General features: G+C 47.4%; 1 protein-coding gene across 1 annotated transcript in view; it reads right to left on the bottom strand.

The window, feature by feature from the left end:
• Window positions 1–15,955, bottom strand: part of MROH8 (maestro heat like repeat family member 8) — a 39,330-nt gene extending 23,375 nt beyond the window's left edge. The window contains exons 1-8 of the mRNA XM_075527935.1: window positions 15,902–15,955; window positions 14,832–14,960; window positions 10,781–10,863; window positions 9,706–9,850; window positions 8,990–9,085; window positions 8,711–8,815; window positions 2,811–2,946; window positions 1,140–1,258 (exon numbers count right to left, since the gene is read on the bottom strand). Coding sequence (XP_075384050.1) covers window positions 1,140–1,258; window positions 2,811–2,946; window positions 8,711–8,815; window positions 8,990–9,085; window positions 9,706–9,850; window positions 10,781–10,863; window positions 14,832–14,960; window positions 15,902–15,955 — 867 coding nt within the window. The remainder of the gene's footprint in view (window positions 1–1,139; window positions 1,259–2,810; window positions 2,947–8,710; window positions 8,816–8,989; window positions 9,086–9,705; window positions 9,851–10,780; window positions 10,864–14,831; window positions 14,961–15,901) is intronic.
• Between the last annotated feature and the right edge of the window lie 5,398 nt (window positions 15,956–21,353).

The following is a 21,353-nucleotide window of genomic DNA, read 5'->3' as shown; positions in this document are numbered from 1 at the left end:
AGTTATCCAAAGGTTTACAGAGTCCCATTAAACAGAAGAGGAGACTTAACACCTAGGAGATGCTTAATCAGTATTTATTGGACAATGAAGAAATATCTTCATCTCCAATATCCCGGCGTGGAGGAGGGAACCAGTGGAGAGGTCTGGGAGGCTGGCCCCAGCACCATAAATTAAGTGGAATCCTGCCCCTCCCCCGAAAAGAATGTGTTCCAAAGGACGACATTGACTCTGCAGCTCCGGGAGATGGACATATCTGATCAGAGCACACGGGAGCAGATGAAGGGGCAGGAGGAGAGAGTGGAGCACAGCCTGGCCCACCAGGCCGTGATGATGATGTCCCTGAGTAGAGCAGCCAGTCCACAGAGAGAACAACATGGCTGGCCCCACTATGAGACATGATGCCCCTCAGTGACTAAGGGCGATACAGGGGACAGCACCGGAGACACAGTGTGGGAATTGCACCTGACCTGATCCCACCACACCGAGGCAAATCACTGGGGGAGTGCAGCGGAACAGCAAGGGAATGGAGTGGCAAGGTCCCCAGGGAATGCTGGAAGTGGACTTTGGGGCCAGGGCGTGGTGCCCCAACAGACTGGACTGGAAAACGCTCCTAAGGGCCAGCAAACGATCCCTGAACTAACTACAAGCTTTTCTCTTGTGAAAAAAAAAAAAGAAATCTCTTCATCTCATCACATCGTAATTGTAAAGTATACAGCTTATAGGACTATCTACACCCCGTTGAGGCTGCTTTTTGTGACCAGGGCTCACACTTGCAAGAGACTGCCAGGGGCTAGGGTTAGTGTTAACAGTGGGTGCGGAGTTCGTCTAGAAAAACCCCGAGCAAATCCAGAGAAATCCAAATAGTGATGTTGGCCTCACTGACTGACTGACTGACTTAAACCGCGCAAAGGGGTCATGAAAGAGCCACAATTCTCCAAACTATAAAACGTTTAGAGAGCAAATTCTCTGGGCAATCTTGCAGGTTTGCTTTTATAAGGAGTTACTAGGGCTTCTGCACAGCGACTTTCTGTTGGACATTGCCATCAATGGAGGTGCTGATGCCATTCGTGCCTCAGTCCTCACCGACGCACAGACACTTTAAGGTGTCGTCTTTTTGAAATGTTAGCCATTGCAGTTACCTGGGCAATTTTGAAGGGGCAACTGTAGAACTGCAGGATATCGTAGTGCCCCAGGAGCTCGCGGCACCGTTTCAACGCTTTCCGCAAGCTGTGGTGATCGTCCTTGCTATGAGTGGTATCTAAAAAGTCAATCAAAATATCAATGCTTGCTTACTGGCTGGTCTCCAGCTGCAAGCAGACGCAAAGACCTCCTCTCAGCATGCTTTCTGCATTTGAGCAGAAATGCGTGGAGGAGGATATGTGTCCACGGAGAGGCTGATTTGCTTTCCTTCTGCTGTGTACCAGCATAGAAAAGGGGCTCAAAGAAAAAGAAAAGAACTTTCTCTTGAAAGACCTTTTCTTCAAGCCGGTACACAACCAAGAGCTGCTTCCTGTTGGTGGGACTACTGAGAGGTCTCACAGAGCTTAGGGCCCCACATATGGCGCCTGCTCAGTCTAAGAACAAAGCTCTCTGTGTCTAGTTTTGCTGTGGATTGTGTCTGCCAACACTTCCTCACAGTGCTCGTGCATTTTCGTGTTCTTCCTCCGTCTCCGTTTTGGGGATTGCAGTTTACCTATGGGAAGCCTAGGAGGCCTTGGTTAGTTAAGGACATTGTGTCTTCGATTAGAAAATGAATTTCTTGAGAGAAGGGAACCTTGTTTGTCTCGTTCACTGATGCATGCCTAGAATGTGTTTTCATAAATACTTGCTGAATAAACAATCAATTGTATTTCCACAACTGTCTATCTTGCAGGCATTTCTCAGACTCAAAGCTGCTCAGAGATGAGAGGGTTGCCCTGGGAAGCAGGGAACTTCCTTTTCCTGGGGAGAAGCAAGCCCCGAGGGACAGCACTTCTGGGGTGGAGTTAACACAGGAAGAGTGCTGGGTTAATTACCTCCTGAAGTCCCTTTGAACCGTAGAAGCCAGTGATTCATTCTTGAGCACACTGGCTCCCTATTTCTCAACCTCCTCAAGCTCACACCCGCTGAAGGACCTTGCTTGTCCTGTACCCTCTACCTAAGACCCCCTCTTACCTCTTCACCTGGCTAAGGGATCACCTTCCCTTCAGATTGTTTTCAGAGAGGCCTTTGCTGACCTTTACAACCAAACTTCATTCTCGTTCTCAGCCCCTGTATTTTTCCTTCCCAACACTTTGTTTGTAATAGCATGGCTATTTGTCAGTTCTTTGACTGACTCGCTCAATGGGCCATCTACAATGGATCACTTGTAGATGGATATTGTTGGATCTTGGCTGAGATCAACATTTACAGGGCAAATACATAAATGAAGGCTCAAACGATGGCAAGAACCTCTCCGACATCTGACCAAACCATGATCACTCTAGTTTGTTCTCAGGGTGGTATGCTTCGTTACTCCAACACGATAGCCGGCAGCAACGGGTCTGATGCAGTCGCAGGAGCCAGTGTTACTTCCTTACATATTCTCCTTAGGAACTGTGGTGCTCAGACCAGCGGTTCTCAACCTTCCTAATGCCATGGCCCTTAATACAGTCCCTCATGTTATGGTGACACCACCCCCCTCAACCATAAAATTATTATTGTTGCTACTTCGTAACTGTAATTTTGCCCAAAGGGGTCGCGACCCACAGGTTGAGAACCACTGGCTTAGAGCCTTTCACGATCATAGTCTGTGCTAGCAAACCCGTCCAAAACCCTCAGCGGTGCCTTACACTTCAACTTCAGGGTGATATGCAGCAGGTGGTGTGTGCCCTCTGCAGCCTCCTCGGCCACATCTTTCAGCGGGTCCCCACATAGGAGTGCCATGAGGGCCACCAGGCATCCAAGTCTTTGGAAATAAAGTGGGTGCTAATTAGAAAGGAAAAAGAAATGTGCCATCAGAATACTAGTGCATTTAGAACGTGGGACCTTAGAGCTGATCGCTTGCAAAGTTATCCCACTTCTACGTCCAACTCAAGGGAACAGCCAGGATCCCATTCAGCCCATGGATCCTCTTGGGGTTCACGCTTAATATGTGTGGAGACGACACAGCCCACAGTGTTCTGCTGTTGGTAGGTGCTGTCAACTTGATTCTTGACTCATAACAATCCCATGTGACAGGGTAAAGCTGCCCCAGGGAGTCTGTAAATAGGACAAATCCTAACCTACATGCTCAATCTGAGAACAAATACGTTTTTCCCATAAAGATGTTTACCTTAGCACTGACTATTTTTAAAGACCAAAGACCTAAACCAAGCCCACTGTCACCGAATTGACTCTGATTCCTAGCGACTCTTAATGCAGTGTAGAACTGCCTCACAAGAGTTGCAAGGCTCTAAGTATTTATAGAGGAGGACGAATGCATCTTTCTCTTACACAGTGGTGGGTGGTTTTGAACCACTGACCGATCGGTTAGCAGCTAAATGCTTCACCACCAGGGCTCCTTGTCAATGACCACATCTTGGAAATAACTGCTAAATACCGTATGTACTCGAGTAAAAGCTGACCTGAGTATCAGCCGAGGGACCTAATTTTACCACAACAATTACATTAAAAATGTGCTGGGAAACTGCTTCTACACGCATATATACAGTAATAGGAAGGAGAACTACGGTGCAGCTTCTCAAAGATAAAAAGCCTATAGTTAGAAATCCTGTGCAGTGCAATGGATTGCGTCTACATGTTTTCATGCTACAGTCTTGTAACTTCCAAGAAAAGATTAAGTGGGACGAGGCCAATAAGGTACTGTGGTTCACCGAAGGGACTGCATAGCCTGTAAACAACGCGAATAGGGACGCATGGCACCTTGTGTGGGCAGGGCCACACAAATAAGGCACATGGAACCCGAACGAGGACATTGGTCAGTTGGTCATCCTGTTAAGGTTAGAATGAGCATTCCCAGAGGTGGGGAAGAAGGCATCTTACTACCACCGAGAAGAAGAGCCAGGAGTGGGGTATGTCCTTTAGACCCAAGGTCCCTGTGCAGAAAACCACCTAGACCCAAAAGACAGAGGGAATGTAACCTAGAAGACAGAGAAAGACAGCAGCACAGTGACAGCAATGTGAGAAGGCAGGAGACTGGGTGGGACGGCATAGTGCGCTTCCTGGCCACCAGAGCAAGGCAGTTACTGTGGGTGTGCCAGTCTACAGAGTGAGAGAGCTGAGTGCTTTGGGGCTGACACTTAATGAAGGAGTGGGGTACCACCAGACACTTATTGGCAGAGCTAAAGAGCTTTGATAACACTTGTCTAAGCAGTGCAGGGGCTGAAGAACTGAGGGGCTAAAAGCCCACCAAGCCCTAAGGACAATATTCCGGCTCAGAGCAGCCAATGTGGAGAGAGGACTATAGGCCCATCCCTACGATGAGACACAACATCCCTCATTGACCCAGAGCTCTACAGGGGACAACACTGGAGACAGTGCGGGAGTTGTGGCCCGTCTTATGCCACCACACCAGGACGGAACACTAAGGGCGTGCAGCGGAGCAGCAGGGAGAGCAAAGCAACTAAGTCTCCAAGGAATACAAAAATTAGACTTTGGGGTCAGGGCGTGGCACCCCATCAGACTCAACTGGAAAAGACTCATAAAGGTCAACAGACAGACCTGGAAGTATTTATAGGATTTTCTTTTTTTGCAGGTTTTTGTTATTGTTTCCTTTTGTTGTGTTTCACTTTGCTTTGTTTTGTGCTCATTATTATCTATGAATGTTTCTAATAACCTGGCATTCCGTGCTGCTCACCTTCCCTACACTATCACTGAAGACAAATGGGTGCATGATAAAATGTGAAGAAAGCTGATGGTGCCCGGCTATCAAAAGATATAGCATCTTGGGTCTTAAGGCTTAAAGATAAACAAGCGGCCATCTAGCTCAGAAGCAACAAAGCCCACACAAAAGAAGCACACCAGCCTGTGTGATCATGAGGTATCGATGGGATCAGGCATCAAAGACCTCAAACAAACAAAAATCATATTGATGTGAAAGAGGGGGAGGGCAGAGTAGAGACCCAAAGCCCATCTGTAGTCAATTGGACATCCCATTTCAGAAGGGTCACAAGGAAGAGATGAGCCAGCCAGGGTGCGTATAGCACCAATGAAACACAACTTTCCTCTAGTTCTTTAATGCTGCCCCTCACCACTATCATGATTCCAATTCTACCTTACAAATCTGACTAGACCAGAACATGTACACTTGTACAGATAAGAGCTCAAAACACACACAGGGAATCAGGACAGATAAACTCCTCAGGACCAATAATGAGTGTAGTGAAACTAAGAGGGTAATGGAAGGGGGCAAGGGGAGTACGGGGAAACTGATACAATAATTGACATATAGCCTCTCCCAGGGGGATGGATAACAGAAAAGTGGGTGAAGGGAGACAGTGGTCAGTGTAAGACATAAAAAAAATTTTTTTAAAACAAATTTTCAAGGATTCATAAAGGAGGTAAGGGGGGGGGGCGGAATGAGGAGTTGATACCAAGGGCTCAAGTAGAAAGAAAATATTGTGAAAATGATGATGGCAACAAATGTACAGATGTGCTTGACACAATGGATGGATGGATGGTGATAAGAGGTATAGGGGCCCTCAATAAAATGTTTTTTTTAAGTTTGTGAAAAATAGAATTAAAAGATAACTTTTTAAAGTCCCCTTGTGGGAAGAGCTGGAAATCACTGGATCAAAAGAGTTACATAGATTTGAAGATGGTGATATTGGCTATGTAGAGAACATATGAATGTTGGAAGAGATTCAAGCAGAAGTTCTTACCTCAATATACTCATGAACCACAAAACAAAACAAAAAACCCTTGAAATACATAAAAATATCGACAGTGCCTTTCTCTGGATGGCAACACGATGATGGTTTTTCTTTCTTGTACTTAAAAAAAGTTAATACAATTTTACATAATGAACACATTTTTACATTATTTTTATAATATTATAAAAAAAGTGATAGATCACTTTTACGTATTTTCTCATGATAATCTTCTGACTTCCGCTATCGGGTGAGACTGCTTGTGGCTGACCAAAGGGACAGGATAGTTTTCTACTAATGGCAATAAGTTACTTGTTGAATGGGACCAAGAAGATGGGGCACCAAGGAGTGAACTGGTCAGCTCCGCCAGCCTATTATGCGTAAAAGCAGCCACCCCAGGAGTGGAAAGGAAGGAGCCTGACTACAACCAAATGAGAGTAAACAGAAACAGAGCATGTTCTTTAGACCTGGGGTCCCTTTACTCAGAACCTCCTAGCTCCAGGATACAGAGAGTTGTAACACCAGACATGGTGAGAGAAGACAAGCAGCAGTAACAGAGAAACATGACACAGGGGAACTGAACCAGAGACTGGCAGGAGACTGTGCAGTGGGCTTCCCAAACCACGGAGCTAGGGAGCTGAGCAGTTTCAGGCAAGAAGCTTGTTGGCAAAGCCGGGTGCCCCCACTTCCCAGGCACGTACTGGCAGAGCTAAAAAGCCTTGTAACACTTGTCCAAGGAGGGCAGGATTGGTGCTGGCCCACGATGCCAGGCTGGAAAGAGGCGTTCCAGATTCACAAACTGTACCGGTCTGATCCTGGATTGTAACCTGTTATTTTCCCAAGGAAGCTCACCATCCTGAGTATCGTCGGTGAGTTCTGTGTGCCCATTGCAAGCCCAGAAGTAGAGAGTGGTGTGAGAGAAACAATTAATGTCCGGATTGGTTAAAAGGATGAAGAGAGGAATCATGTCTGACCTCTGCCTCCTAGAATCGCCCTTGGTCCGCTGTTGCGGGTGGTGGTCTTCCCTCCCTCCCTCGGGACGTTAGAGGAGGTCAGAAGCTCCTGCCACGCCATTGTTACAGCAGAGAGCTATGCTGCTAGTCTGGTCACTGAGTTCTCTAACATTCTTCTTCTTCTTTTTATTTTTTCACTCATCTCTTTAGGTTCCTTTCCGATTATAAAAATAGTAAAAATTCATTGACATGTACACTGAAATTAGATCAATTTTACTATATATCAATTACGGTTAGATAAAGTTGATTTTTAAAAAGCTACAGACAGTGTTCAGAAAAATGCGCAGATCACACCACCCAGACTTCAGGGTGTTCACAGACTTCAGGGCACGTACCCAGGTTGCGTATTTGCATGAGCAGTTCTCCGTAGAAAAGAAAATGCTAAGGAAGAGGTAGAGAGGTAGGTCATAGGAAGCGCTTGTCTTCTTTAATCCTCAGCCAAAATTAGAAGTTGAGGGAGGTAAAAGACAGAACAACTTACTGTTGTGAGCTTCTGAGACTGCAATTCTTCCCATGAGTAGAAAGCCTTGTCTTTCTCCCAAAGAGCGGTGGGTGGTTTCAAACTGCTGACTTTGTGGTTAGCAGCCCAGTGCATAAACACGACACCACCGGGGCTCCTTGTTTTCTTCCAAATAGCAGGGCCTTATTATGCAGAATGGGGACTAGGAGAAGTTCTAGCACAGTGGTTCTCAACCTTCCTAAATCCGCGACCCTTTTAATACAGTTCCTCATGTTGTGGTGACCCCAACCATAAAATTATTTTCATTGCTACTTCATAACTGTAATTTTGCTACTGTTATGAACTGTAATATCTGCTATGCAGGATGTATTTTCATTGTTACAAATCGAACATAATTAAACATAATTAAAGCATAGTGCTTAATCACAAAACAATATGTAATTATATGTTGTGAAATATTTATGTGTTTTCCGATGGTCACAGGTAGCCCCTGTGAAAGGGTCATTTGACCCTCCAAGGGGGTCGCAGGCCACAGGTTGAGAACCGCTGCTCTAGGGTCTAGAGGTTCTACTCAGGAAAGGGGAGAGGGGACCAACAGATGAAAAAAGAAGTTGATCAAGGGAGGACAATCTTAGTACTGGAGAATTCATTTTTAGGAGTGATGCAAGGGTTCAGAAACACTAAGGAGTGAGAGAAGGAAAGCAAGAGAAATTCGATGAGAGGATTCTACAAAGAAGTACCATAGTGCAAGAGCTGCACTCTCTCAGAGATGCTGTGAACTATGTAACCTGGTTTAATTAAATTCACTTGCTGGACTTTTTTCTTCAAATGCAATACTGCCCAAAGGCCAGGCCACTTTAACCCTTAGATATTTTCAGCGTACACCCATCTATTCCTTAAGAAACATTCACTATTATGATGTCACCAGGAGCCCTGGTGGGTTACACAATGGTTTGCTAACAGCGGGGTTAGCAATTTGAACCAGAAAGCCTCGTCAAGAGAGAAGATGACGCTTTTGGCTCCTGTAAAAATCTCTAACCCCAGATCCCCATCAGGGCAGTTCTGCCCTGTTCTGTAGAGTCGCTGAGAGTTGAATCAACCAGATGGCAATGGTACCCTAGGTCTCTATGATTTGGAGTTGGGTTCCACTGCAGCAGGCTATGACACGGTGTCTGCTATGCTAAGCATGCGAGAGGCAGAATTAGTACACTTGGTAATTGGCCTCAAGTTACTAATGATTCAGGAGAAGGGCGGCTATATATGCTAACAATGTGAACTGCGATAATCAGAAACATAGGACACGGGACAGATACGCCAGTTTGGGGGGGGTCAAAACTGGAAAGGAAGCAGGCAATGATTGGATGTCTTTGGACAGCTCTTTCTTCTTCGGTAACTAAAGGGCTGTTTACCTTCAAGCCGAGATGTCTGGATAAGCACTTGAGAACTTGTGTCATGACGATGGTGGCCCGCCTCCGTTCTTGGTTGTTGACGGACTGCAGCCAGGGCTCCATCAGCTAGGAAGAAGAAAGGGAGGTTAAGTGGTTTGTATAGAATATTTGAACAGATTGCTTTATTTGGTCTTGCTCATCCTGGACTGTCCCTCTCGGTGACGATCATGCTGCTCCTAAAATGGCATCTTCCCCTGCTGCCTTCCTCTACTTCCCACCCTCCCCCGACATTCTGGGTACCTCAAAGATCACATGAAGATTTTCCAAATGTGGGTCTTTAATCACCAAACTCTGGAGCATCTCAGAAAATGCCTGGAACGTCTGCCTGTAGAGACACTGTGGAGGCACAAGATCAAAGCTGTGTCCCCACCTGCAGCTCCCCAAGTGCTGTGGACACTGTGGATTTTAACCATCTGGTAGTCAGCCCGTGGCACGAAGCGAAACTGCACACACTCTCATTCCTAAGGGGACCACCAAACACTGTTGGGACTTTAGCCTTTCCCTCCAGATGGTCATGCCTCCTCTTCAGTAAGCACATCATCAGGAAGACTTCCGTGACCACTCCACATGGAAAAAGGCCCGGGGTCTCCTCAATATGGTGTTCTTTGCCCTCCACTGGCCTGCTTTTATTTTTCATAGCACGTATCACCTCTGACTGCTGATTTCCCATTGTATTTTCACAACACCTGGCACATAATGGCCTTTACTAAGTCTTCACTGGATGAATACATGAATAAATCATCTCACCTTATTTTAAATCTAAAAAGAAAGGAAGAGGGATGAAAAAAAAGAAGGCAAAAAGAAAAAAAAAAGATCGGTCTAATTTTACTATTTTATTCACCAGACTTGGTTTAAATGCTTTGGGTTCATTAAAAAAAAAAATCAAAGGTACCCTCAAAAGGCCAACGTCAACGGACCCTGTGGATGGCAAGTGACTAAGGCAAAACACAAATTACCTCTGAGTTGCTGGACCCAATGGACATGGTCTCCTCCATCTGGGCAAAGGTCTCTTCAGGAGGCAGAGTAATGATCCTTTTGATGATAAATCTGAACAAGTCAACTCGATCTTCAGAGCCAAGCAGAAAATGCACCTCTTGGGAACTAAAAGAAAGGCCGTTTGGGGACTGCACGGATGGAGACGAGTTTATTTGGGCGTGACAAGCAGGGATCCAAGTAACCCCAAAGGGCAGGCTAGGCCACTTGGTGCATCATTCTGATGGAACAGATAAATGGCCTGGCTTCTCAGTCTGTTTGGACAAAGCTCACAGAAGATTCGAGAAAGAATTTCAGAAGAATTTCTTCTCACCCCATTTCTCTCACAAGAGTCCCTGGAGTGATATCCTTCTAGCCTCTCTTCCAGTTCAACTACAGAGGGAAGCTTACTACAGATTAGTCAAGCCGCCACTATTTGTCAGGGTTTTGATCAAGTTGGGGAACAGTGGTATGAACCAAGCTTAGGAGACTTTAACTATAGGACTTCTCAGCACATTTTAATCGATTAATGTGCAGCATGGATTTCCAAGAGAGGTGACCAGTGGGCAGTTCTTTCTAAGATTCTTTGATGGTGGAATAATAACATCATGAAGCATAGGTGGGATTAATTTTCTATTGAATGTATGTGGGACAAAACTGAACTCCAACATGGTTCCAATAAAGTCTTTCAGACTTGCTCCCGGGTCTCACCTCTCAGCCAAATAATAGATAGGCCTGGAGGTTAACACCAGGGCGGATGACCCATCAGCCATTTGCCCACAGGGCAGCGTGTACCCAGGGGTAAAGCCCCGAAGGCAGGAAGGGATAGAAAAGAAACAAGAGGAGGAGGAAGCGGGAAGAGTATGTTCCATTGTGAGAACTGCAGTCAATGGCAGGGAGGATCAGTGTGTGGGCTGTCAATGGAAAACCAATTTGCTCTGTAAACTCCCATTCAAATTAAACTTTTTGTTTTTAAAGTATACACGAAGTGGATATAGACATATGAGGAAGTCCTGAATAACAGACCAAGATGCACGCGTGCGGGGCTGAGGAGGTCACCTGAAGTCCGTTATGGTGATGAAGACTTCCTGGGACACAGAGCTGAGGAGGCAACAGCCCAGCGGCTCCTCTTGCAACAGCAGCTGCAAAGAGAGGGGAGGATGTTTAGAGAGTCAGGGATGGGCCAAGCAGCTAGGCTAAGCAACGAATGAGGATGGCTTCCCAGGACAGCAGTAGGCACTTTGGTGGGCCTCGCTCCCCAGCTCCGTGGGATCGGTGGCAGGGCAGTGCCAGGGGTGCTGCAGACTTTATCCCCTCGAGGCAGAGCCAGGCTCAGCCTCTCACCAGTTGCTTGAGCTGGTTCGTCTGTTAACTGCCCTGTACCTGTTTTCTCATCCGTAAAATTAGGTAACAGCAGGCCTTCGCCCTCCATCCTTCTTCATCCGTTCTGACACCGACACTCTACTTCTCTGCTGGGTTCGCGAATTCATTGCAATCGCCACACAGAACTCACAGAGACTACTCGGGATTATGGGGTTTATTAAGGAAGTTAACAAGTTACAAAACGCCAAGGATACAGTTGTCTGCTATACCGCTTCTCTCTGTGGTCCTCAACTTCCCAGCGACATGGTCTCTTGGCCTCTGTCTTGTTCCACGGGCCAGGAAGTCCACTGCTCTATCTCACAGGCTCTGCGCTGCTCCTCTGCTCGGCCTCATGGTGTGGATGCTGCTCTTTGGTCTGCCTCGTGGTCTCCGCGTGGTCCTCTGCTCTGTCCACTGATCGCGGCGCTGCAGCCCATGCTGCCACCCCCACTTCAGACAGGGATCTCACATGTGCTCAGCAGCTGGCTCTTCTTTCTTGATGGTCACGGATGCCCTCTCTTCCTCCTTCTAGCAAATGGACTGATCCCTACTACTGGTGTTTCACACGCTCTGTGTGTATGCGCCTCCCCCCAACACCCAATCGTTCCAGACACAGAATGTAGAACCACACCAAGGAATTTCACTTCACTGGACCAGCATTCAGTAGATGCTCCATCCTTGCCTTTCTGGGTTTTCTTTTTCTTACTTTCTAACTTTAGAGTGACTCAGACATCTTGCTTGTGGCCTTTACTTAGTTCTCAGGAGCTCATTCATGTGTATGGTTTCACAGTCTGGAAGCTAAAGAACAGAATACTCTCTGGCCTTGATAGTTCTCCAAGGGCTCTCATCACCCGATTCTAGTCATCTCAAGGGCACTGCCACGGAAATCACAGCCAAGACTTGGCATGTTGGTGCTAAGCACTGTGATCACTCTCTTTCTTTTCCAAGGGGCTTGGCTCCTCAGCGTTCAAGAACTGTCAGCGATGCGCCTTGCTCCGGGGCTCAGGAAAGCCATGGCTCGTGATCTTTTCCCTTCCCTTGTCCATCAATCACAGGGATAGCCACCCTGGCTCCCGAGTTTCTACCATTCTCCATTCTTATGCCCCACAGCTAAACCCTCAGGCCTGCAACCACTTCTGACTTCAACCTTCCTGACCTACTTCTGCCAAAGTCATCGTTGGTTTTCTTGTTTCAATGAGCTCGGTATTAAAGGCTTGCATGTGTTATTTACAATTGTGCTGGCCACTGAGGGCAATTCAGAAACGAGAGACTCTCTTTGTTTGTCTAGTAGGCACCCTGAGACGGACTGCCTGGACCCTAGTGATAGCCCCCCCTTGTGTTAGTCTGGGTGCACTAGAGAAACAAATTCATGGTTTATATATAGGAGCAATTGAACATTGATAAAACATCCCAGCCCAGTGCAGATCAAGTCCATAAGTCTGATATTAGCCCATGTGTCCGACACCAATCTATAAAGTCCTCTTCACAGTCACGAAACAGGCAATGACACCGAATCTAGAAGATCACAGGCCAGTGGGTAGAAAGCCTTTGGATCCAGTGGCTTTGGAAACATCTCAGCGCTGGCAGGGGTCTCTGCATGGCTTCTCCAGCACCCAGCACTGCATCAGTGTCTTGTCATGTGTCCTGTCAGCTGCTATGTCTCCCAGGGTGTGAGCAGAGAGTCTCCCACCTCCAAGGAGGAAATTTCCGCAATTCCCAGAATCCTTAGGGGAAGGCCATGACCACACAGAGATCTTGTTGGACATATCCTGATTAACAGCTTAGACTCCACCCCTATACTCTTAATCCTCAAATTGACACTAGAGTATGTAACTACCACGCCCCTTTTCTGGGAACTGCCTCCAATACACAGAAAGGGATGCCCAGAAGTCAGGGCCTGGCTATAGGTGGGCTGCTCAGCCAAACCCAGTGAGAGCAGCGGTAGAGAACTGACCCAGTCTAGACCCGTACGATTTTACCTCCTGGGATGTGCAATTTGAGAGGGCTAGATAGACGCTGGGGGCTCTGTCTGTCCTTCTAGAATCACCATGGCAGAGCAGCTCCTGCCTTCAAGACCTCTGGAATTGTTCTAGAACCTATTCTTCTAGACGCTTTTTAAACCTCCTCCCTGGATTCTAAAATATACCCCAGCATCCTTTAAAAAACAAAATAAAACGAAGCATGCGTCAGATTTGGTTTCTGTCACTTGCTATACGAATAATCTTAACAAAACAATACGTATGTCTCCAAAACCTTAACAATATAAAGACAATTACACAGGCATTGAGGTCTCCAGTGTATAGGCTGAGCTACTGCGGCCCAGAGAATCTACGTGATTTGTCCAAGATCGCCAAGCACAAGCGTGACAGCGTGGAACTAGAAATGGTACCTGCTGGTTCCTAAAATAGTTCCTTTTCCTCTCTATCCAGCTTCAAATAGCTCAGACCCTCACCAGGACAACTGAGTCGGCTTTTCCTTAGTTCCGCCCACTGTGAGCTCTTTCAGCATATATCGTCACGCCAGGGAGGAGTCATTCTGAAACTCTCATCTGTTTCCTGCGTCGCCGCGCAAATAACACAGTGTCTCCATTCCAAGGAACAACCTGGCGGGAAGGTGGTGCCAAAGCCCCAGCTGCAGAATGAGCGTGATGGTATGGCTGGCCAAGGAGCGTCAAGGGGCACTCGGGACAAATCTGTCTAAATTAAAATTCTATTTCAGCGGGTCTTGGTGCCTATGTCTACTGCTGTGTCACTAAAACAATCCCCTGGGACCCTTCGCCACCTTGTACGATGCCCTGGCACAGCCAGGCGGGCATCTCCAGCTTACTGTGTAAGGCTCCCGGGGCAGCGGTCCAGTGCGTCTTCTCTCCACATCCTCCAAGGCTGGGATCAGGCTCTCCACCTGGATTACGCTCCCTCAGATCCTCTCATCCGTTTACTTTATGTCCTACTGACGTTCTTTGCTTGAAGCTTTATTTTATATTTTATTAAGAGTCACAACAGGTGCCTGTGAACAGCTTTCCTGAGGCGTGACAAGCATAATAAACTGCAAATATCTGATGATGACGTTTGGCATAGGCTTCTAGCTACGAAACGATCATTACAACCAAGATAATGAACACAGCCAACTGGGTGGTGTCGTCTTTGTCTCTAGAGTTTCCATTCCCAGGACACTGGCTAGAATTGTCAGCCAGTTCAAAAGGGAGTGAATGGATAAATTGGTGCAGTGTGTGGCTGCAGCAAGCAAGAACAGGACCAATGGCAATAATGAAAATAACGCAATCATGTTTCTTAAATGCGAGCATGTGCTAGGTACCCGCTACTTGCTTTGCATTTGTGTCTTACGGAATTCTTTGTGCAGTAGACATTGCTAATGTCAGTATTTTATGAAGAAACTGAGGCATTGAAAAGTTACATCACTTCCCAGGCACCCAGCTAGAAAGAGGCATAACTAGGACTTGAACCTCGGTATTTTAGTCTAGAATCTGCCTTAATTTTTTTCAGGAATTAATGAAAATGTAGCATTAGCCTTACCAAGATAATTAGATTCGACTCCTCCCCTTTCTATGTCCTTGATTCATTTTCAAGGGCGACTCTATGTGGGATACCTCTGAGAAGTTCTCCTGCACTCAGGAGTTCTGATATGGGAAGGGGTTAAGAGAATTGACAACATAGGCGCGTCCTACTCATTGGCCTAGAGATTGAACTTGGGTGGTCCCAGTGATTTTTGATAAGGTCGCAATACTTACATGTAGGGTGCGAACAATGTCTGTGATGTGGCTTTGGATAAATGATTCTGTGGCTTCATCATAAAGTAAAGCTCCGCTGAGAGATGATAAAGATCTTAGGAAAGTCAGCTTCTCAAATTCATTGGGAATCTGTGATGAAATAACATAATTATACAATATAACCCCCTTTCATAATTAAAAGAGGCCTTTGGAAAACGCCATAGGATGCTTTGAGCCTTTAGCACTTTCTTTAGTCCAATTCCAGTACAAAGTGTGACTGAAGGAGAGAAGACACTCGGTCAAATGCCTTGCCTGCTGGCCCTGCCTTGGTTGGGAATCTCACTGGCCTCCCAGTCGGCTCCAGGATGGCTTTCCCAACCTCCCCTCTACAGTGCTGCCTAAGTACTTAAAGGTGACTGAGCTTGAATTGTGGGGCCGGTGAGAGATATACGGAAAGCACCAGGGACTGCCAAAAGGACCAACAGACCTGCCTTGGGAGAAGGATGGCCAGAGGGCTCCTGAGAGGCAAGAATGACGACGGGACTTCGCTTTACCTGCTTTGGACACGCTGTCCAGGGAAACCAGTCCTTGGAGAAGGGCATCCTGCTTGGTAAAGCAGAGGGCAGCGGAACAGAGGAAGGCCCTCAACGAGATGGATGGACACTGAGTCTGTAACAAGGAGCTCAAGCCCAGGAAGCCCTGTGCACTGGCACAGACACGGCGGTGTTTCGTTTGTTGTGCACAGGCTCGCTCGCTGTGGGGCAGAACGGACTCAATGGCGCCAAACAACCCCAAAGGTGGCTGCTGATGCTGTTGTTTGTTGGCTCTCTTGATGTCAGGAAAAGTCACTGTTTTGGGTCTTTACGGTTGTCTAGTTCTGATTAGAATAAAATCTTTAGTGTATTAATACTTCTTTCATATTCTAATACTTATAGATCATATCAAGTTTCAAAAAATAAGTTGTCCAGTTCACAACCTTGAGACAACATCTTCCCGTCTTTTTTCTCCCAGGCTTGTAGATGGCGTCCTTGGTACAAGTCCTCCGAAGAGCAGGCAGCAGTTCCTACCTAGCAAGAAGCTGCCTCTCTCACACCTGGGGTAGCACGACACTCCACATCTGCTTTCCCTGAACTGATTTTGGCCATTTCCGCTCAGATTCATCTTTCTAAAAGGCAAAATCTTCAATATTTCCGAATAGCTCTCACAAAGGTCACGGTCCTTCCCAATGTGACCCCAGCCAATTTCTTCAAATTCATCTCATCTTGCCCATGGCATTCTGAGCTCTTGCCCAATTAACTTCCATACTGGTGAGCACTGCCCTAACCTTCAGCTGCCCTTTCTTGTTTCAGGCCCCTGTCCTTGCTGACTTCTCTCTCTGTTACCTCAATTGCTCACTCAATTCTTCCTACTCCGTAAGGCTTGGCTAAGGCTGTTCTCCTGAGACGGCCTCCCCGAGAGTTCTCCCTGCTAACTGGCTGCATAAAGCGCAGGAGCAGGTTGTCATCACGGCGTTTATAATGCCCTGCCATGATGACTCTCCGTTCGTCTAGTCCCCTGACGGGCTGTGGATTCAGGTAAGGCAGCAGCCCAAGACTTTGACTTACAAAGACATTTTTTATGAAGCCCTGCTGACAGGAAGCAAAAAGAACAGCTCAAGTCAAAAGTGAAGAGCAACATGCTGGCTTTAGATAGTTTCCTGCTATTTTTTAAAAAAAACAGTTACTTTTCATTGGCATACAGATACACTCATGACATACAATGGACACACACACACAGACTTGTCACACACTAAGAACACTCATGTACCCAGCATGGAAAGAACATCGCTACCCGCTTTCCCCACCAGAAGCCCCCCTCATCCTCTGCTCTGGCGTGTTTCAAAGTAGCCGACAGAAAAGATCATTTTTGGCGGGTGAGCATGCATCTAACCCCCACCCAAACCAGCAGGGAGAACAGCTCCCGCGTTTCCCACGTGCTATTGCTTATTCTTCTGCCCAACCCGGCCCCTGGAAACCACTGTTCATCCCCACAGTCTTGTTTTCCCAAGAATTCCATATAACTGCCACCTGTCATCCCCGGCCACTTGACACAATGCCTTTGGCGTTATCTACGTCGAGTCTGAAGGTCATTTCTTTACATTTCGGAGTAAGCCTCCATTTAAAGCAGTGGTTCTCAACCTGTGGGTCGCGACCCTTTTGGGGGGGGTGTTGTTGAACGACCCTTTCACAGGGATCGCCCAATTCATAACAGTAGCACAATGACAGCTAAGAAGTAGCAATGACAATAATGTCATGGTTGGGGGGGGGGGTCACCACGACATGAAGAGCTGTCTGAAAGGGCTGCGGCATGAGCAAGGATGCGAACCACTGAATTAAAGGATGTAGTCAGCCTCAAAAGGCCTTGTAATCTCACCAGTCCAACTTCTTCCCAGTGTCTGGCACGCTTTATCAATGGTAGTTGCTCAGTGTTTGTTCACTGAATGAATGAGATTTGAACCATGTGTAAACCAGGTCCTATAAAGCTCTTTTCAGCTCAGGGCAACCCCGTGTGTCCCAGAGTAAAACTCTGCTCTGGGGCGGGGGGCGGGTTGTCTCTTCACTCTGATGGGGAACTGGGTGACGGGGTTTAACAATCCACGCGCATTTTCTTTCATTTCCCTGATTGCCATCCCGGCAACGGCACATCTCTCATCCCACTTCCTGGGTTGGGTTTCCCATTCTTCCACCTTTCCTAACCCTTTTAAGCTTGGTCCTTAAGTACATGCTGCCTTCCCTGTGTGAAGTCGGTGATTACTGTAAAGCAGCCACACCTCCCCAGGGCTAGGCTCCCCTTACAGACCTATGATCTGAGTGCAGACTGAGGGCGGGCAGGTTCTCTTCTACACCTGACGGGTGACTGAGGGCCATCGTGTGTGGGTTCCACCAGTCTCTAGCTGACCAGTAAGCCTCGTCTTTTTCTTTTTTAAGGATTCTGAGCTTTGTTCCTCCTTTTTCTCCCACTCTATCCCTGGCCTTCTAGTGTGATCCTTTCGGAGAAGCTGGAAATGGTAGCCAGGCACCACCTAGTTCTTCTAGTGGCCTCTGGTCATGGAGACTCATGTTCACGTGGTCCGTTAGCTTCTTGTTTAGAGTAATTATCTCCACGTGTCTTTGATTTTTTTCACTCTTCTTTCCTCCCGACAGGCAGAGGCCAAGACTGCACCCTGGTGACTGTTCACCACCTATTAAGACCCAGTCACCACTCAGCAGAGGAGGAGGGAGGCAACTCTCTGCGGCCGTCTTCCACGGGGCTGGTAAGGTCTGTTTCTGAAAGAAGATTGCCTGGCCTTTCCTGCAGCACCTCGGCGTGGACCCCAAACCATCACCCTTCTGGGGAGCGGTTGTGAGGGTTGGCCTGTTGCGCCGCCCAGGCCTTCTGGAGACATATAGGAGGTGAGCTCACCGGGGACACCGACTAGAGAGAGGGCCAGGCCAAACAAGGACACACCGAGCGTGGGATGTGTCCAGAGGCAGAAGTGACACAAGCAGCTATGCTGCTCTTGGTCCAACAGGCTGGTTCACAACAACAACAACAACAAAGGCATGATGATTCCGAATGCTTGTCATGCATCCCTCTGGTGGAATGTCACTCCTGTGGGACAATGTAACGGTACCTATCGAAAGCCGTAAATGGGACAGACCCTTTGATTCAACAACAGTGCCCCCTGAGAATTCACCCTAGGGAAATCTTAGGGTGGGGGTGGGGGTGTCTCTAAAGACTCACCTACACGCATTCTGTCAGAAAATAAAGATAAGAAATTTAGGGAAAAGCCTCCACGGCTAGCAATGGTGTTTTGGCTAACTCTATCAGTCTATCTATTTCCTCCCGCACGACTGACTCATGTTACTGCTCAGAGGATAAGGCTGAAATCCTAACGTTGGTGTTCAAGGCCCAGCATGGTCTGGGCCCTGCCCACCTGGTCAACTTCACCTTGTTGAAACTCTCCCCATTCGCCCCCACAGTTTAAATACACTGGACTTCAAGTTCCCCATGCATGGAGCGCTCCTTTCTGCCAAGGGTTGTTATGCCTACTTCTGGCATGATCCCCCTCAATTCTAATGTTTCCCTCTGGATCTTTCGGAGCTGTGCCAAGAGCCCCTTCCTCAGAGATGCCCTGCCCCTACCTTGAACCCCTCCGAAGGCAAGCTCTTCTGTTGCGTGCTCTCGCCTGAGGAACCAAAGAATGCAGGAATGTTCTTCTCAACAGTGAAATACCATGTAGCCTTTCAACAGGACAATGTAGATCTATAGACCTAGAAAGATATTTCTTCTCCCTCCATGTATGATTTTTTACATCTTTACATGCACAACCCTGAGGGAATGGAGACACCGGTCCGTGTAAGAGAAGCTGATACCAAGGGCTCAAATAAAAAGTAAATGTTTACAAAATAATGATGGCAACATATGTACAAATATGCTTGACACACTTGATGCATGGATTGTTATAAGAGCTGAAAGAGCCCCTAATAAAATGATCTTAAAAACAACAACAACAAAAGGAGGCGTAAGTTGGCTGACTCAGAAAGATTGCTTGTGCACACCTACCCATAGCTCACTTTTTAAAAACTCCTGGACGTCTCTGAGCAGCCTCTGGATGGTGGTCTCGCCGAGGGGTAGCTGGTAGATCTGCTGGCTGGAGCTTTCTACGAAGGATTCCCAAGGGAGGCCAGCAATGTCAGAGATGTCCGAGTCTGAGCGGAAGAAAAGCGGCAGGTGATGGCTCTGCTCTCGGTAAGGCTGCACGGTTTTGTGGGAGAACCACGGGCAGCCGGAGAGACTGACCCTGTTCTCGCCTCTACCGTCTGCTCTGCTTCCACATCTCAGTTTTCTCAATTACAGATGTAATGTTCTCCAGACGCCTCCTAAGCAAGCTACAAACACCCTGAGGACTGAGATGTTGCAGATCTTTATATTTTATCTTTACATTGTTATGATTTTTTCTTTAAAAAAATTTGTTTAAGGTTTCTGTTGAGTTTCCCAGTTTATGAAGCACAGAAGGAGTGGATGCATAGAGACAATCACTGATGTAAAAATGGTTTATGGGGAAGTGGGGGAGTGAGGGGAATTGGGGAACAAATCATGTGGGATGAAGGAGGGAACACTAGAACTGATTGTGATGTAGATACATCTCTTTATAAAAGTGACTTAAATATACCAGTATATGACATGTGATTTTTATATCAAACAATTTTTAAAAATCTCAGTAAGAGACAAGTCTGAATCCTGACTCTCCCATCAAGTTAGTTTGCCTCCTGGAGCCTCAGTTCCTTCTCTGGAAGAGGGGGAGATGCCTACCTCGAAGGGCTGTAGCTGAGAGTAAGTGAGGCACACAACACAGGGCTGATCCCAGGGGTGTCCCTGGGAGTGAATCTGGTTCTGATGCCCCTTACTGGTCCCCCTCCTTTCCCTTAGACTAGGTTGCAGTGAGTGCTGCCGGTGTCTCCTTCCTAACCTGGGACCCTTAAACGTGCCCACAAGCTTAATCAAACACCCTGGCTCCTCTCTCTAGTCCTCCAACCTTGCTGCCTTTCCGGCCTATTCCTTAATTTCGGAAATAGAGAATAGGCTACCGAGCTATTACCAAGGAAGTGCCAGTAAGTGCCTACTCTTCCTTTGCTCGCTGAGAGACAAGGTACAGGATGCTCTCTCACTGCCATCGAGTCGATGCCGACTCATCATGACCCTACAGGACAGGGTAGAACTGCCCCGGTGGGGTTCCCAGGCTGCACTCTTTCCCTCAAGGAGTGGCAGGTGGTTTTAAACTGTTGACCTTGTGGATGGCAGCCCAGCACATCACCACTATGCCACCGGGGCTCCTGACAAGGAGTATAGTGACATCACTGGCTTCTTCACGCAGCTTTACCTCCACACCTCCTTATTTCCCTTATTCCTCCTGGGGCAATATGTTCACGCGGGGGTCTGGGCGGCGCACTGGGTTATTCCTTGGGCTGCTAGCTGCAAGGTCAGCAGTTAGAAATCACTGCTCTGTGGGACACAAAGGAGCCTTGATACTGCCATAAACAGTTACAATCTCGGAAACACAAGGGGCAGTTTTACCTGTCCTGTGGGGTCGCTAGGAGTTGACATCAGCTTGAGGGTGGTGAGTTCTTGAATGAGTTTTTTCACTCTTGACATCTAAAGATGCCTGCCTGTCTACTTTGGGCTCTTTTGTTCTCTTGAATGAGACCGCTTTGTGCAAATTCCCCCGACCCTGACCACAGTCGTTCCTCCCAGTGGGTGCCATAACTCAGTCGATGCTCCTTCTGCCTGCACATTTCTCCCTCCCCTCCTCACCTCCTCCCTTCTACTCATCCTTCATGTCTCAGCTTCCTGAATACTCTCTTGGCCAATTCTGACTAAGTGTTCTCCAAGCTACGAATGAAGCCCTGTCCATTACACTTAATACACTGAGTTCCAACTGCCAGTTTCTAAGCAGACCGTCTGCTCTGTAGACGGACACTGGCATGTGTCCAGTAGTGCGGGCAGCGCTGAGAGCATAGTAAC

The sequence above is a fragment of the Tenrec ecaudatus genome, chromosome 12, assembly GCF_050624435.1.
Source record: "Tenrec ecaudatus isolate mTenEca1 chromosome 12, mTenEca1.hap1, whole genome shotgun sequence".
Lineage (NCBI taxonomy): Eukaryota > Metazoa > Chordata > Mammalia > Afrosoricida > Tenrecidae > Tenrec > Tenrec ecaudatus.
The sequence above is the reverse complement of the archived record's forward strand: the minus strand, read 5'-3'. Positions and strand labels throughout refer to the sequence as shown.